At 40.9% G+C, this 17447-nt stretch overlaps 1 protein-coding gene across 1 annotated transcript in view; it reads left to right on the forward strand.

Moving 5' to 3' along the window:
- CFAP58 (cilia and flagella associated protein 58) overlaps positions 1-17447 on the forward strand; it is a 92173-nt gene that overhangs the window by 34252 nt on the left and 40474 nt on the right. Inside the window, exons 10-15 of the mRNA XM_059397711.1 lie at positions 487-648; positions 1569-1715; positions 7358-7498; positions 8266-8489; positions 11200-11311; positions 13350-13454. Of these exons, the coding sequence (XP_059253694.1) occupies positions 487-648; positions 1569-1715; positions 7358-7498; positions 8266-8489; positions 11200-11311; positions 13350-13454 (891 nt within the window). The remainder of the gene's footprint in view (positions 1-486; positions 649-1568; positions 1716-7357; positions 7499-8265; positions 8490-11199; positions 11312-13349; positions 13455-17447) is intronic.

A 17447-nucleotide genomic window follows, 5' to 3' on the forward strand; every position in this document is an offset into this window, starting at 1 on the left:
GTCTCTCATGGTTCACCTCCCCTTCCAATTTCCCCCAACTCCCTTCTCTCTAACTCCCCATGTCCTCCATGCTATTTGTTATGCTCCACAAATAAGCTAAGTTATTTCTTATCTTTCTTAGTGCTCCATGTGAAGATCTGTTTAAACTGGTGCCTTTTCTTTTTCTTTTCTCTTTTTTGCTGGGTAGATGTTTGGGAGAGGTTTTCAGAACTGAAAGAATTTCTTTATTTTTTTCTTCTCGTCATCACAAAATAACTGCACTAAGTCTTCATGCTTGGGCAGAACTCTAGCGTAGATCAAATGTATGTTTGCCCCTAATCAGCTGGGCTGAATTTCTGTGTTGTACCGCAGTGATTATAACCACAGTAAGATTTTCGGATTGTGAGCATTTCTACCAGCTACCCTTAGATCAAAATCTCTGTTTGTCCCGAACGGATAAAAACAGATCGGCTCTTTAACCATTTAATATACTTCTTTCTTCTCCAGGTCCTCATGAACATGGAAGACATAAAAATCCGTGAAATGCAGATTTTTGACTACAGGAAAAAAATTGCTGAATCAGAGACTAAGTTAAAACAACAACAGAACCTGTATGAAGCCGTGAGGTCAGACAGAAATCTGTATAGCAAAAATCTGGTTGAGGCTCAGGTAAAGAATGTATTTAGTCTTTACGTTTTGACTCCTCCCCGCTTCTGGGTTTCAAGCAGTTTCTGTTTTCCTAATGGCAGAATTTAGAACAGGGCAAACCAGAAATCTCATGGAATTCACCTGAGAGAGAAGATCAGTTTGTGCTGAACTATCAGCTTGTTTGAAGTGGAAATGACACAGCTTGATGGGATGTGAAGATCATGGTCCTGCTTTAATTATTATGTAGAATTGTAGAATTGCTGTTCTCCTGTTTCTAATTTTTAGAACTGCTAATCGGACCATGACTCAGAGGGGAGCAGCACGCTCTTGTCATTTAATTGCAGATCTTTGCTTTGTGACCTTTTAGTTATAATGTTTGTTGTGGGGCCAATTCCTCCCTTGTAAAACAAGGAATAAAGCGTGTGTGTTGTATGTGCATGTTTGTTGTATGTATTGTGTGTACATGCTGTGTTTGTTGTCTGTGCTACGTGTGTTGCGGGTCATGTGTGCTGCATATGTTGTGTCATGTGTTGTGCACATGTGCTCTGTGTATTGTATGTGTTATATGCATGTATTGTATTGTATGTGTGTGGTATTGTATGTGTTGCATGTGTTGTACGTCATATGTGTCACATGTATGTCACGCATGTTGTACGTGCTGTATATATGTATTGTGTGTTTTGTATGTGTGTTGTGTGTGTGACATAGTCATTTTGCATAGTTTGTAAATATTTCATGAGAGTATTTTGAGAGTTAAGGCTAGGAAGGACTTGGAGGTTGATGGGCACAAGAGACAAAGGAATAGCCCAGTGGTCATTGTTCAGGAGACCGCTGTTTGGAGAAAGCTTCCCTTAAAAGCTCTTGAATATGGATGGAACTTTTATACAAATGGTGTTGTCTATTTAATTCACTTTCAAACATTTCTCCTTTCATTTTATTAGGATGAAATAACAGAAATGAAGAGAAAATTGAAGATTATGACCCATCAGGTAGATCAGCTGAAAGAAGAAATCTCAGCCAAAGAGTCAGCCCTTGTGAAGCTGCACCTGGAACAGCAGCGGATAGAAAAGGAGAAGGAAACTCTGAAGGTATAGAATTGGCGATAAAACTGGTGGTGGCAGGAGTCCGTCTGTCTGCTCCCCCTCCCCCTCCCCGTGAGGCAGGCTCAGCACTCACTGAAGGAACAAGGGGCGGGGAGAACAACAGAGGAACCATAGGAGGAGCCACACCCCTTCCAGGGCAGGTCTCTTCTGGGCAGTGCTCCCAGGTAGAAGTGGGGAAGAGGCTGGTGGAGACGCATAAGCAGCTAGTTCACCAACTGCTGTCATCCCATCAGCAGAAGAGAACAGAGCACGTTGGCAGTGCCCAAGAAGGCCTGGTGCTTGCTGGCTTGCCACAGTCCTTTTGCATTTACAACTTGCATCCAGCACCCATGCCCAACCCACCCAAACTCCTCCCTGGGTCTTCCATAAGGTGCTGCTGGCAAGACCTTTTGTCCCGCTGCCCCTAATAGGTGATTGCTTTATGTGCACCTGACTTTTCTGCCTGCACTCGCCTTAGCCCCTCCTCCAGGGAATCACCTCTGTCTTCCTGTATATTCCCAAGAGGTACCCTTTTAAATTTACCAACTTGGCACATCATTTATCTACTAATATAAAGACCTTTTCCAAGAATACATACCAAATAATTATACCATTTCAAATCCTCAAATGAAATATGTTTTATTATACACATTCACTAAACCTGAAGTATTTTTCTTTTCCTATCCAAGCCAATAGATTTCCCTTTTAATCCATTTGACCAAGGAGTTAAAAAGGAACTAAGGCTATGCAAGTATCACTTTCACTTGGGAAATGTATATGCAGAATACTCATGGGTGTTTATGAGCCACTTGGAGGAAGTCTCTATAGCAAATCAGAGACTGGGTGTCTTGGTTTCTGCATTTTAGTTTTCAAAGATAGTTCCTGTCTTGAAAGTGTGTAGCTGGTGTTGGACAGCTTTAAAGCCAAATTTCCTTGATTCCAAGATGCCATAGATTGAAATATGCACTCTCAATTTCATAATAGGTTTTGTCAACTTAATGATAGGTCTTCATGGAAATAAAACTACTACATGAAATCAAGGCACATTTGGTTTGAGAAAGATTAAAATATAACAAAAGTGTCTGTACAGAAAGGATATGATAATTGATATTTACCTGAGACTTTCGTCTCCCCACTCTAGCTTATGATAAAAAGCAAATAAAAAATTGTGCATTAAAATTCATTTCCATATAAAGAAATATAAATATATAATTTTAAGTTAGAAAATATCCTGCATCTTTGCCCCTGTTTTCCTTGTTTGAAAGAATCATTTTGTAGATGATAGCAAAGCCTGTAGTGGGATGAGTTTATTTACTATTGAATGAATCTTAAGAATCTTATTATAAACATTGCTTCACCATGGGCCGCATGGACCCATGTTAGCAAGGCTTCAGTACAACTCTATTTGGTCATCTCTTTCTTTTTATAGGATGACATCGATCTTCATCTCTTGCTTTCCCAACTAATGTTCTTTTCCAAAAGATTGTTACCCCATAATGGGGTCCAAGGTAGAACTACCCGCCTTCTTCAAAATTCTGCTTTAGAAAAAGCAATGTCCTAGGCAAAAGATCAGTTATTCCTAACTCCCTAGAGTTTGACTTTGGTTAATATTTGTTTCAATTATGCCTTCCATCATCATGCATATATAGCTCCAAAGAAGCATCAGAATAAAAGAAAAGAAAGGGCAATAGGGCTCTGTTTTTTGGTCCTGGACCAGTAGAACTGACAGCGGGTGAACATGGAAGATGAGTTTAAAGGGCTTCTGCCCTAGAGAGCTTGCTCTAAGTGGGGAATCCTAGGTCTGGAGAGCTTGGGGCTATTGATTATAGAAAGATGATTGCTTTGGACTTACTGTGAAACCAGGAGGACTTTTTCCCTCAGCATTTCCCATGGAGGTAAGAATGAGGAACAGAGAAAGGATGCCTGCTTGATTTATTATTTGAGGTTATCCAAGGGTGACTTGTAATGGTGCTTCGACTGGATAATTTTGGTCTATCACGAAGCTTGTCTGACATTCTTTAGAAAAATATGACAGCGCAAATGTTGAGTTTCAGCCTCTTGACTTTTTTAGCCTCATATTTGAATCACAATTCGCACAGATCTCTGGATATCATGCATCTGAAGTTCGCAAACCAAAACCCAGGAGGGAAGGGCAGATTTTCTAGTAACCTTGCTCCAAGAGACATTTAGCTTATTATTGTTGTGTTCTACAAAGCTCTGTAGGCACGGAATGCCTCTGGAAGGGCAAGTCCCCTCCTGTGTGGCAGACTGAGGGACACCTTTAGACAGGACCACCCAATTGACTACTTCTCCAAGATGACAAACTGTTGTCCTTAGTAGATCATCTTCATCCTCATTCATTCCCCTCAGAAGAAACCTCTTGCTCCTTCCATGTTTCTGTTCCTCTCTCAGTTGCTACCAGGCTCTACTGACTCCTCAGTATTCTAGACATCGTCAGCACATTATGGTTATGACAGAATGTCAATAGTCCTTGTAGATATTGCCGCATGTGCGTTCATCTGCCCATTCTGTCCCAGTCTTGTCTCATCAGCGCTGATGGAGCTGTCTCATTTGGAGTGTCCTAACAAGCCCCTGATTCTGCCCCTCATCACCTCCAAATCATCCCACATCACTGTGACACCGCTTTGATTCCTGGTGAATAATTCAGTAGTGGATTCTCTTTGTCCAGAACCCGGCATCACATTAGCACCTGGCTTTAGGGCACCTTATCCTTTTACTAGGATGACCTGGCTGGGAGCTGCCACAGAGAGAGAGGGGAAGCCCAATTATTCCCATGGCTGGAAAACTTTGGGTGGTCCTATTTGTTTTAGATGTAAACAGATGGTTTCTGTGACACCCAGAGAATGTCGGGATCATGTACGAATGGGTGAAACACCGGGGTGTATGGTTCTTGAGTTGCGATGTGTACCTACAGCCATATTGGATGATAGATATTCTGTAAACCCCATCACAAAGATAATTGTGGAGGCAGAGACTAAAGAGTGTGTCCTGTGAGTGTATTACTACTTCATACCACCAGCAATGCTTTGAGAGATTAGGATACCTCAGGTCCCCTCTAGAACATTGTTTGATGGGCTTTTGGGCACACAGCAGTTACCATCTCTCCTGGGTGAGACAGCTCAGATTTATAGCTGCTAAATGCATTAGACTCAAGGTATTTTGTTGATGTTAACATTTGCTGCCATAGTCTAATGCCACATCTTGTTTACAGCCCATACATTTATGACATAAGGAGACCACTCAGAATTTTGATATATTGTGGTTAAAAAAAACCACAAACACACAGCAATGCCAAACGCGTGAATGGTTTTACATCTCAGACAGATACCTTTACACACCGTTGATTGCATTTTAATATAACGGGGGTTTCATTTTGTTCTGCTGATGGATTCTGATCAGCTCTTGGCACTTAGGAACAGGGAAGTGAATGTTGCACATCTGGGAAAATAAAAGTTTTATTAAAGAAAACATGAGCCACGCAGGTATTTTATGGCTGTCTTCACTGTCACCTTAACTGTTGATAGAAAGAGAAAGGCTGGTTCTTTGCTCTCTTTCCCAGTAGGCAATCCCCCAAAGTGGTAAATACTAGACCAGATCTTTTCTCAGAACGCCTTTCCTTTCGCTTATCCCCAAACCAAAACATATTTCATGAGTGAACGAACCAAATGTCATAAAAGAATCCTTTGATTTTACAGTAGCCAGAGGCATTTAGTCTGTGACATTACATGTCTATTACTAGGCGTGCAGTATCTTCTACTATTTGGACAAGATTGAGGTATGAAATTCATGACTCTTGGTCTCCATGAGTCCAACCCAACTCAAGTTGTGTTGGGCACTTTGTAAGTAAGAGGTTTTCTATCATCCCGGTCAACTTTCTGGGTGGGTGGGTGGTGGTGGGGGTGTCACAATACTTCCTTGAAGAAAAAAATGTATCACTTTTTTTTACTGTCATTTGCCAACTTGCAGGTCACTGAGTCTTAAAATCATCTTGTCATCTCCCTTGTGTTTCCAGGCATGGGTGAAATCAGAGCTCTCTTCTCATTTTCTGTTGACCTGGTCTGTGATAAAAACCTGTCCTTCCCATGTGGGCATGGAACCTCTCAAAGACATACTCTTCTTCCCTTTAATGAGAATACTTCTGTGGCTCCTTCTTGCATACTCTGTACAGTGTGTGGCATATAAAGCCCTTCCCTGTCTGGCTCAGTTTTACCTCCTGCTATTCCCTACCCCACACTCCAATAATCAGCCACACTGGATGCTCGGCTGTATGGTGAACATACTTTACAGTTTGCATGCTTGTCTGGTTAATGCCTTCCCCCAACACAAGCCTCTTCTCTTAGGAAATATCTATCAGTTGCCAAGGGTCTCACTGTTTCTTCCCTCTAACCCCTAGGCAGGCAGGAATTAGAAACTCATCTCTGGGTACTCCCATGTCTTTTTTTCCACAGTAAATACCATTTCCACATTCTAACATAGTTGGTTATATTTGCCATTTCTAATGGATGATGAGTCTTTCAAGCCTTACTTTTTGTATTTTGCCTGAAACAATTGGGTGGTGCTAGCCACCCCTGCTAGGAATCAAAAGATTCCACAGGCTTTGGAATCAAAAGATCTGGGTTGCAATCTAAACTCTGCTCTTTACTAGCTGTGTGACCTTGGGCAAGCGAATTTGGTTTTCTTTGTCTCCTACACATTGTATTTGTAAAATGGGATGAGAGTAGCTATGCAAAATGCCTGGTATCATGCCAGAGATACTGTAGGTCACAAACATACTCGTGGGGTTGAAACGAATGTGTCCTTTGATGAGAGGTATTTTCCTTCTGAAACTGACCAGTCCATGGCACCTCGTCCCCATCACTCTTACAATTTCCATGTAACCTCAAGAGCTTCAAGATCTGAGCTCTTCCAGGAAGCCTCCCTGACAACCATAGTCCTCTGACCTCCTGTAACATCAGTACTCTGTGTGCTAATAAAGATATTGAAAAAAATCACTGCCTAGAATTGTTAATATTCACATATACTTGTATATCTTATCTTCTCATCTAGATTGGAGGCGTCTGAGGAATAGAATCTATATATCTTTTTATATCATGACATCTCTTCTGTTCCATCAAGATAGACACTTGGTCATTCTCTTTGTTAATTTATTCTTTTCTTGCAACAGGCTTTATCTTTATGGTTGATGTACTGTTTGTGTTGGGACTTTACAGGAGGTAGTGCATACAAAGGCCCTCCCCTGTCCTCACCCCTACATCCTCCTCTGCACTATTCTTTGTGAATTCTCACCTTGTTTAGCTGGGAAGAGAAGAGCTGCTGAATGCCAATGAAGCCTCTGCTATCCGTATCTAGAAAAAGGATGGAAATCCCTCAAGGGCACAACACATGGAATAAACATGATCACTGTGATGTACACTGTTGTTTCTTTACAACACTATTGCAAGGCCTGTGTGTGTGTGCATGTGTGTGTGAGTGAAGCTGGTTTTGCTTGGGGGAGTGATCAAACCACGCTAAACGAAACATCAGGGGGTCAGTGTAAGAAGAACAACTGTGCATCTAAATCTGGGCCCGACGTCCAGGTCTGTATTGCCACAGAGCGAAGTCTCTCTGTATCTTTCATTCTTTGTCAGGCTGAGCTGCAGAAGCTAAGACAACAAGCTCTGGAGACCAAACACTTCATTGAAAAGCAGGAAGCGGAAGAGAGAAAACTCCTGCGAATCATCGCTGAGGCTGATGGGGAGAGGCTGAGACAGAAGAAGGAATTAGACCAGGTAGGAACCCCTCCTCACCAGACCTGCAGGTCTCCTCTGCAGACACAACTGTTTGCTTCACTTTTCATGAATCCTCATTCTTTTCTAGGCTTTGCATTCCATCTGTTGGAAGAACAGCAGTAGAGACCCATCTTCTGTTGATAACTTATGAAATAGTCATTCATTATTCAAGGCATATTTATGAGCAACTTACTATCCTTTAGGCATTGGGGATACCCTGATCAATGGGAAAATAAGGTCCCTGTTTTCAGGGACCTTATATTCCAGTACAATATAATTGCTCACATGTAATTGCAATGAATAATTATATAATTCTGGAGTTAGAAACTCAAATGCATAATTAGGGGGTTAGGAACTTAAATGCTTTCAGAGATTTGGCAGGTTGAAAAAAAGAGAAAGTGGCTAGTGTAAGACAGTAAGGACTGCTGGAAATGGGCAAGAGCTAGTCCACCATAAAGTCATTCAAAATCTAACATTTATAAAATAATGGGTTGGGAAAAAACACAAACACCCAGAGGCCAAGAAATGTGGGATGATGATGATGATGGATGATTTGTTGTACTCTTTCTCTTTCCGATGGGACTGCAAACCCATGGGAGGAGCTGTGCTGAATGTCTAGCAGGATCTTTCCAGTGCCCTGCCTGCCCACTGGATGCCTAGTACACATACATGGACATTTGAGGGATCTTTGACAGGATGAAAGAGGCTGCTTGATAAAAATGAGACTTTTGTTTCCCTAATGGCCATGCTTTTCCCTGTCTTTCTAGGTCATCAGCGAGAGAGATATCCTCGGGTCTCAGCTTGTCCGGCGTAATGATGAGTTGGCTTTGCTCTACGAGAAGATCAAGATCCAACAGTCTGTGCTGAATAAAGGCGAGAGCCAGTACAACCAGAGGGTGGAGGACATGAGAATTCTCAAACTTGAGATTAAGAAACTCCGCAGAGAAAAGGGGATTCTTGCCAGGAGTGTGGCTAATGTCGATGAACTCAGGTAATAATAAAAATAATAATAATAATAACAGGCTAATGTTGATGAACTCAGAGGTAAGGGCACCATGGTCTCGGGGGACCTCCTGAAATGACCTTATATGTTCATTGCTTATTGGTTGTGGAAGGTCTATATCAGGTTGTATAAATCAGTTTTCTCATATGATGAAATTATGAGCAAATAATGAGAACAAATTTTCCATAATTGAGAATCTACATTGTGCCCTTTCTATGTCACCAAAAAAGTGAACTAGTTTGTCCTCAAGGGAATATAAGTGAGTGCAAAAATATTTTTTTAGAAATGTATTCTGGCTTTTAAAAAAGAATGTTGGGGCACATGGGTGGCTCAGTGGGTTAAGCCCCTGGCTTTGGCTCAGATCATGGTCTCAGGGTCCTGGGATCGAGCCCCACATTGGGCTCTCGGCTCAGCAGGGGTCTGCTTCCCCCTCTCTCTGCCTGCCTCTCTGCCTTCTTGTGATCTCTCTCTGTCAAATAAATAAATAAAATATTTTTAAAAAATTAAAAAAAAAGAAAATAATAAAAAAAAGAAATTTCAGGGCAGATCACAGACACAAGCTAGATATAATTCAGAAAACCATTTCCCCCAATGAGCTTTTCAGAATTTCTTTAAGTAGGCAGCATGCAAGCGATCGAGCAGCAGTATTTAAATTTAATCCTGGTAACATTTGCACATCTTTTTCTTGGAATTATATACAGAATGAAAAGAAGGGAAAAAATTTAATTTTATCACTATTTGAAAACTCTGTTTCTTTAGAAGGCAGCCAAATTTTATATCTCACTCTTGATTTATCTTCTGCAGCTTTTACTTTAACTTAGTGGGCCTTCTTCTGGCCTTAAATCTTGTATTATACAAGATCTACTTCCCCTTTGGGAAAACCTCACCATGTTTTATATAGGCAATTGCAGGAAACCAAGTAAGAGGCTTGGTGTTGTCTCTGGAGCTATCCTTATTCCCTGTGGACTTGTAGATGAACAGTATCCTTGACCACCTTGGGATAAGGACACGGGCCGCATCTGCTTCTTAAGTGAATTGAATTAGAAGATAGTGTTGATATTTAGATGCAGCGATTATAATCAGGAATAGCAAGGGAAGTTGCCACCATCGAGGAGGGATCAATACTTTTAATTTTTTTCTAGAGTTGCTTGTATTTCAGATGATGAACGTAGAACACACTCACTGTAGAAAATGTGGCAAATGCAGAAAAAAACATAAAGGAGGGTTTAAAAAATCACGCATGGAGTTTACTATTCAGAAATACCATCACTGACATTTCTAAGACAAACATGTTCATTCTAAGGAGCTATTGAGTGATTTCGAAGATCATCACTAAACTTGCCAGCCATGAGTTATTTCTATTATATACACAAAGGACCATATTCTACCCATTCCTTGTCAGTATCACTGGCTTGTGGATAACAGCTTCAATGGGAAGACAACTCACTGAAGATATTGGAGGCAAGCCAGCATGAATTCCAATCTCAGCCTTGCCACCCACAAGCTGTGTGACCTTGGGCAAATCTCTTAACTTCTCTGAGCTTTCGACTTGTAGCTAAACATCAAAACCAACACAATGTGCCTAGCGCAGAGCCTAGAACAAAATAACCTGTCCATAACAGTAGCTAACACTCCCTCCCACCCTTCTCTCCTGACGACATTCTAGAAAATCGAAGTGTTAAAAATATGCTTTTAATTCTAAGCAGCTTGTGCTGAGCTCCCTGTTGAGTGAACATCATGCATTTAATTCTAATGGTTTGTCTTGCTAATGAGGGGAAGTTGTATTATTGGTTTAAATGAAGCAATTAAGTAAAAGAGATGGCTTGGTATTAGTAATCTGCACACCCACAACAGGCGAGGACAGATAATAATATCCTTATTGCCCACGTCAACGTGAGTGTTTGCCTCTTCTCCGCCCCGCAACAAAGCGCCTTGTTCCATAGGGTGACTGCCAGCTCCCAGGGTCCTATGAATGGCTGATGTGCAGGCCTATTAACTAGAGATTCCCGCAGATTGGAGCAGTAGGTCTGAGCCAGAGCTAGTTCTTCAGGACTTCTGCAGCCATCTGTGTAGTTAGTTGTGGACCATCAAATAAAATATCACAGCTAACTCTATCCTTCTGCATCCTTGCTGTGCATTAGAATTATCAGGAGGACTTTACAACCTATGAAACCCAAGTAACATGCTTGACCAATGAAGGTTTCAGAATCCCTGCAGGGGTTGGGTCCAGGCGAAGGTGGGTTGTGCAGCTCCCCAGGTGACTTCAGTGCACAGTCAGGGTGAAATTCACTACCCTGATTGGTATCAGGTCATCACCGGAGCCTCAGTGTCCTGCAGTGAGGTGCCATATTTGGTGGTAGAACATACAAGATAGGTTCTTTATGTAGAGATATTTAGAAGCATTGAAGAGCATATTGAAATTCTCATAATTCACTTCCGCCCTGTTCTTCTTATATACTTGTAAACTCCTTGGGTATTCAGAATCATGTTTCTGAAGCTCTGGTACTTCCATTAAAGATAACGCTGAGGTTTTGTGCCCTGCAGGGATTGGTAACATCTGTGTCTGGCTGGAGGCTGGCCTGTGTTCACAGAAGTCTCCCTAATGCCAACTTTTTATGTATGGTGTAGTGGGTCTATAGCCACATAAATTCTCCAAATGGTGGAGAATTTCTTAATAAGACAAGCTTGTCTTATTCAGGCAGGAGCTTTTCCACATGCAAAGAGAATTCTTGAAGGAGAGGACACGATGTCGAGCCCTGGAGGAGGAGCTAGAGAACCCCATGAACGTGCACAGATGGAGAAAGCTTGAGGTAACACCTGACAGAGCCTTCCTCTCCTACCCCCACACAATCTCCTACCTAAAGCACAGGAAGAAGCTCGGTTTTATTTAATGCTATGAAAATTGTCACCTAAAATGTAAGTCTGGATCAAATGTAAATTGGGTTGTTCCAGAACCAGATGGTTTACTTGGGTTTTGTTTAAAAAGTCTTAGACAAAATCCCTTCCATTTAAAGAAGACCCAGGTGAGTTGTGAGCTGGCCTCACCAATTGAGATTTTTCCTGGTAGGTAGTTTTTGGTCAACCAGTACTCCTAAAGCTACCTGTCTCGGATTGTTGATTGCCTTTAGCCACCCTGGCTACCAGCAGCTGTACCTTCTTTCAGCTCGTCTTTGCATTTTTTGCTACAGGAAACAAGGCTTTTTTTTTTTTTTTTTAAAGACTAGCATTGTGTGAGCCAAACCCTTTCTCTGAGGATCTGGGGACACAGCAAATGTCTCACTGGTAGCTGATGGATAACAACTCTCATATTTTATTTTAGGACTTCCTGATAGACGTTACCACCAGCCCTACAGATAACAGTTAACGATAAACTCTGCTTATTCAAGGAAAAGATGGCCCTCTCTCAGAGTTGTGGCCAGCCCTGTGGGTGCCAGGAGGGACTTTGACGACACCACCAGTTAGGGTTTGGGGAGGGTGAAAGTATAGGACATAAGAAGGAGCCATCAGCCAAGTCAGTTTTTTTTTTTTCATTTCTACCTTTTCCTTTTAATGAAGAAAGCATTAAGGATAATGCATTACAAATTGCTATGTAAACATGAGGCCTGCATTTTAACAACTTCCATTCTTGCCAGATGAATGTATGCCAGATCTAGTCTCAGTATGTGGATGTCAGTTGGCACTGCTTAGTATTTCTTAAGCAAAGTCAAAGTCAGTGGAATGTTTTCTCCCCGTGGTTTTGACCCTAATTTATTCCTCTTTAAATGCCAAGAGTGGTGTCATTTACTAAACCAACAATAATATGGATGTGTCTGGGAAAGTAGAGCTGAAGACTTAAAATTCATTTACTGTCGCGTTAGTTTATTCCATGTGTTTTCAAGCAGATCTTTAAAGTTTCCAATTCCGTGTCAATTTCTATTTAAAAAATTAGAAAATATTGTGGAAGCAGATGAAAATATTTAGCTGCTAGATTAATTCAAAATGTCAGTACAGTTGAAAGCAGAACTTTGGCTCAAAGTCGAGAGGACAGATTATCAATTTATAACTGTAGCGTTTGTTTGAATTGTACACAGATAGTTATTGAAGTTGCCTCAGAGCTTAACGGATTGATAACCCCATTTGAGAGCTAAATGCCATGGTCGTGTTTTGCTGCCAATTATTAGCAGAAGTCTACATCCTAGAAACCTTCCCCATCATAGGCTATAATGAATCTTCTTGTTGGCAATTACCAAAGGAGAATCCTGAGTTTGAATAAATTAGGGAAGCCTGTCTCATTCATTCGGAAACAGAGGGCATAGGAGTAAAAGCCTCAGAGCATAGTAATGAAGAACGGTAGACTTGAGAGCCGGGCATATCTGAGCCGAATCCAGCTCTGACTCTTACCAGTGTGGGTGGACGACTTATTCCTCAGAGCCTCAGTTGCCCTCTCTGTAAGAGGGGAAGACCAGTGATGTCTCTTAGGACTGTCGTGGGCCTAAAGCTTGATATTGTATGAAAAGCACTTAGCAGGGTGTTGGGACGGTGGCAAAGAATCAGGTATAATGCATAGTAGCTATCATGATTGTTAGTATTATCCTTGTTCCCTCCGGCAGAATACATGTGTTCATTTTCCATTTATTGACCAACTAGAGCCAACAGATAATACATTAGCCAAACTTCAGCTTTTTTTTTGATGGCCATCACAATCTGTTATGCTCTTTTATTTTTATTTTTATTTTGGTTTTAATTCTCTCTGTATGGGGTCTCTGCAGAGATGATACATTTTAATAAGAAAAGAATTATTTTACATAGAGACTTCAGTGCTTTGAACTGGGGATATCTCAGCTGCTTTATTTTGTTCCCTTTGAACAGGCCAGTGACCCCAGTACCTTTGAGCTGATACAGAAGATCCACACCCTGCAGAGACGTCTCATCAGCAAGACGGAAGAGGTGGTTGAGAAAGAGCTTCTCCTGCAGGTAGCGTCTTTCTTTTCTGGACTCACTGAGCAAGCGTGTTTTCTGAGCATCACCATCTCTAGGTGCTTTTAGAATGAGCTCTTTGGCAGCGCTGCATGGCCCCATCTTTAACTGTAGATGGCAACAGTGACTCACACACAGAGAACAAACAACATGATTAATTGGTCTTTTATGCTGCCATCACTGATATTTCAAGAATTCTGGAAAATGAAGTTGAAGGCTAGACTTACTGCATTGGGTGATGTGAGCCTTCACTCCCCACCCCCCCACTTCTCTGCAGTTTTATTTGTCAGATTCTTTTAAATGCTTTTCTTTATGTCTTTATATGGTGGGAAATGCTATGATCTTGATTTTGAAAATAAGCTTTCACATAGAAAGCACAAATGATCTGTCCTCTTGAAGATTTGTGAGATGAACTGGAAGGAAAGGCTTCTTTTTGTGGACTTTATGCATTCAGTTATTCTGGAACAATCAGGAATGGTAAAATCATTTTAGGTCCGTGTCTTTGCAAGTGTCAGCTGTCACCACCATTACTGCCATCATGCCAGACTCTGTGCTTGTGGCTTTCCCTACCTGTCTCAGTTCCTCTTCAGAGTTTGGGGGGTGGGGTGGCTATTGTCACCCCCAATCAGTGGATGAGGAGGTTGGGCTCCCGGAGTGAAGCATGGATAAGAATGTAAGCTCTGGGGACACCTGGGTGGCTCAGTGGATTAAGCCTCTGCCTTTGGCTCAAGTCATGATCTCAGGGTCCTGGGATGGAGCCCCGCATTGGGCTCTCTGCTCAGGAGGGAGCCTGCTTCCCCCGCCCCTCTGTCTGCCTCTCTGTCTACTTGTGACTTCTCTCTCTGTCAAATAAATAAATAAAATCTAAAAAAAAGGATGTAAGCTCTGGTGTTCGGTGGACAGGGTTCGAATCCTGCCTCTGCCAATTTATATCTGCGTGAGGTTAACCTCTCTGCACCTCAGGTTCTTAATCTGTGTTATGGGACAATAATAGAACCTGCAGAAAGGGAGGTTGTAAAGATAGAAAGAGCTTAGTATTATGCTTGGTACATAGTGTTTAATAAATATTAGCAACCGTTCTTATTATTTCTAACTCCAAAGCCCATGATCTTAACTGCTGGGTTACCGTTAGGAAGAGCAGGAACTTCTATACCCAAGCAAGGGACTTCTATGCATTTACCCCTTTTCTTTTATGTTTTACCTTCAAAGACGTTGTCTCTGAGGTTGGGTATATATAGGAAGTAACTTTCTAGAGCAGGGCTAGGCTGAATGACCCTTTGGGATCAGCCTCTTCTCTTACAGATAAGCCTGGTGGTTGGGAGGGCAGACTCTGCAGCCGGAAAGATCCCATCTTGAGCCAGCTCCAGGGTCTTATATTACATGACTTTAGGGAGATGTACATAAATTTTCCAAACCTCAGTTTCTCCATCTGTTCAATGGGGACAGTAATAGCCTATTTCTTTATAGGAGGAAGCCACTCCCATTAGAGTATAGAGCTTGGAAGTCCTGTTGTAAGGGTAACCAATCCATGCATGGGCACAGGGGTCTGGTGGGTAGTCCGGGCTTTAGGCTGTAACTCCACCGATGCTGCCACAATTCACGTCCAAAGGCCACGCAACTGGGAAGTGGCAGAGCGGGGACTCAAACCAGACCCATCACCTCCAGAGTTCACACTTTCTATCAGTGCAATACCTTTATGGTTATTATCACATTGTTTTCTTTTAAAAAGAAGGAGATTTTGTTATAAGGTTATATTTCATTGACTGCTTTAATTTTATTACTTCTTTCCTTCTACAGGCTTTGGATTTATTGTACTTGTTTTCTACCGTCTTAAGACTGAAGCTTTGCTCATTAATGTTAAATCTACTTTTCTATGAGAAACATCTACAGCTATAAAATGTCCTTTAAATGATTTCTTGAGTTCTTCCCCACAGGGTTTGAAATATGGCATTTTCATTTTCTTTGAGTTCTAAATATTTTCTGTTTTCAGAAATATTTCTCCTTTGAGAGTAAGTCTTAAAAATATCTGCTATTCCTCTTATGGTAATTAAAAGTACAATTTTAAATTCCCCAATATATATGCATTTAAGTTATCTTTTAGTTACTATCTCTCATATTTTTGCACTGTGGTCTGTATTCTGCTGATTCTTTGGAATTTGTTGAAACTTGCTTTGGGACCAATGAAAGTAGTCAGTTTTTGTAACTGGTGCCTGTGTGCTTGAAATTGTTACGTACTCTCTAAATGTTCAAACTTCAGGAGTCTCTGTGATGTTCATTAGATAAACCTCGTTAATTGTGTTGTCCAGATCTATATCTTTCCTAACATTTTTTGTCTGTATAATCACTGAAAAAAAGTTTGGAGATTTATCTATTTCTTGTAGTTCTGTCACTTTTTTTGCTTTAAGTATATTTTAGATTAGGTTCATAAGGTAAGTAAAAAGTTGCAATTGTTATTTCTTCCTGGTTAATTATGCCCTTAATATTACGTGAGAACCTTCTTCAATCCTTAATGTTTTTACTTACAAAATAACCTGTTATTAATACAACTCTATCTGGGATTTTTGTGCATAAGTTCTCTATACTTTTAAACTTTTGATGTCTTTATATTTTAGGTGAGTATCTTGTAATTAAAAAAAAATCCAATCTGATATATTTGTCTTTTGATTGGTATATCTAGTCTATTTGTATTTATTGATAATTTTACTTATTTTCTATGATTAACCCTGATTATTTTAATGCTCAAAAAAAGCCTGTTCCTGCTTTTTTGTTGGATTGAGTTTTCTTTATTCCCCTTTTTGTCCTCCACTGGTTACTCTCTCCTCATTACTCCCTATTCTCCTTTTCCTGGTTTATCCAGTTATTTTCTGAAAAGCCCAGTTATTTTCTGAAAAGCTACCACCATTCAATGTAATTCTCACTCTGTCTTATAGATTTCCTCAAAAGTTGAACACACATTGTAGACATCATGTCTAAGCCAATCCACAGCTGATCCATATGCTTATTCTTAACAACATAAGGATCTGATGTTTTTAACTCCAAATACCACCGTGATCCTGTCAGCAATCATGATTTTTATAGAGTCAATGAATATTTATTCAGATTCACCAAGATGTTTACCAGCTCTTTTGTTTTCTTTGTTTTTCAATTTTTTTTTATAAAGTAAGCCCTATGTCCAACATGGTGCTTGATTTGAGCTCACATCCCTGAGATCAAAAGTGACGTGCCCCACCGACTTAGCCAGCTAGGTGGGCTTGGTTCTTTTGTTTTCTATTTCTTCATATCCCCAATTCCTTACATCTAGGTTCCATCTCCTTTTAAAAGTGTATCCTTTCATAATTATTTCAGCGATACATTTTTCAGAGGCTAATACGCTTGTTTGTTTACCTAAAAATATTTTTATTTTTGCCACACTTGTAAGTGATTAAGATGAAATTCTATTTGTACTCTTAAGTGGGCAGAACCCCATGTGAGCACCTAGTGGCGCCGTGGAGAAGTCTGCTGTCAGTCTCGTGATTCTTGCTCCCCTTCAGGCATCCTGCCTTGCTTCTGTTTGGTTGGTAGAGCTTCCCTTTGTCTTTGGTGTCCTGGGGTTTTAGCACCATGCATTTGGTCTGAATGTAGTTTTGCTGACTGTGCTTAGGATTTGCCATTTCCTGAATCTGAATCTGAATTTGTCTTTGAATAGTGTCTCCTTTGTCAGGGCGCCTGAGTGGTGCAGTCAGTTAAGGGTCTGACTCTTGATTTTGGCTCAGGTCATGATCTCACAGTTGTAAGATCAAGACCCATGTAGCCTGGAGTCTTCTTGAGTTTCTCTGTCCCTCTCCCTCTGCCCACCCTCCCCCCCTCGACTATGTGCACACATGCTTGCTCTCTCTCAAATAAGTAAATAAATCTTTAAAAAAAAATTCTCTCTTTTACCTTCTTTATTCACTCCTTCTGGAACTCTTAACCAGATATAGGTTGGATTTTCTCATTCATTCTTCTTTATCT

The sequence above is a fragment of the Mustela nigripes genome, chromosome 4 (assembly GCF_022355385.1).
Source record: "Mustela nigripes isolate SB6536 chromosome 4, MUSNIG.SB6536, whole genome shotgun sequence".
Taxonomy (NCBI): Eukaryota; Metazoa; Chordata; class Mammalia; order Carnivora; family Mustelidae; genus Mustela; species Mustela nigripes.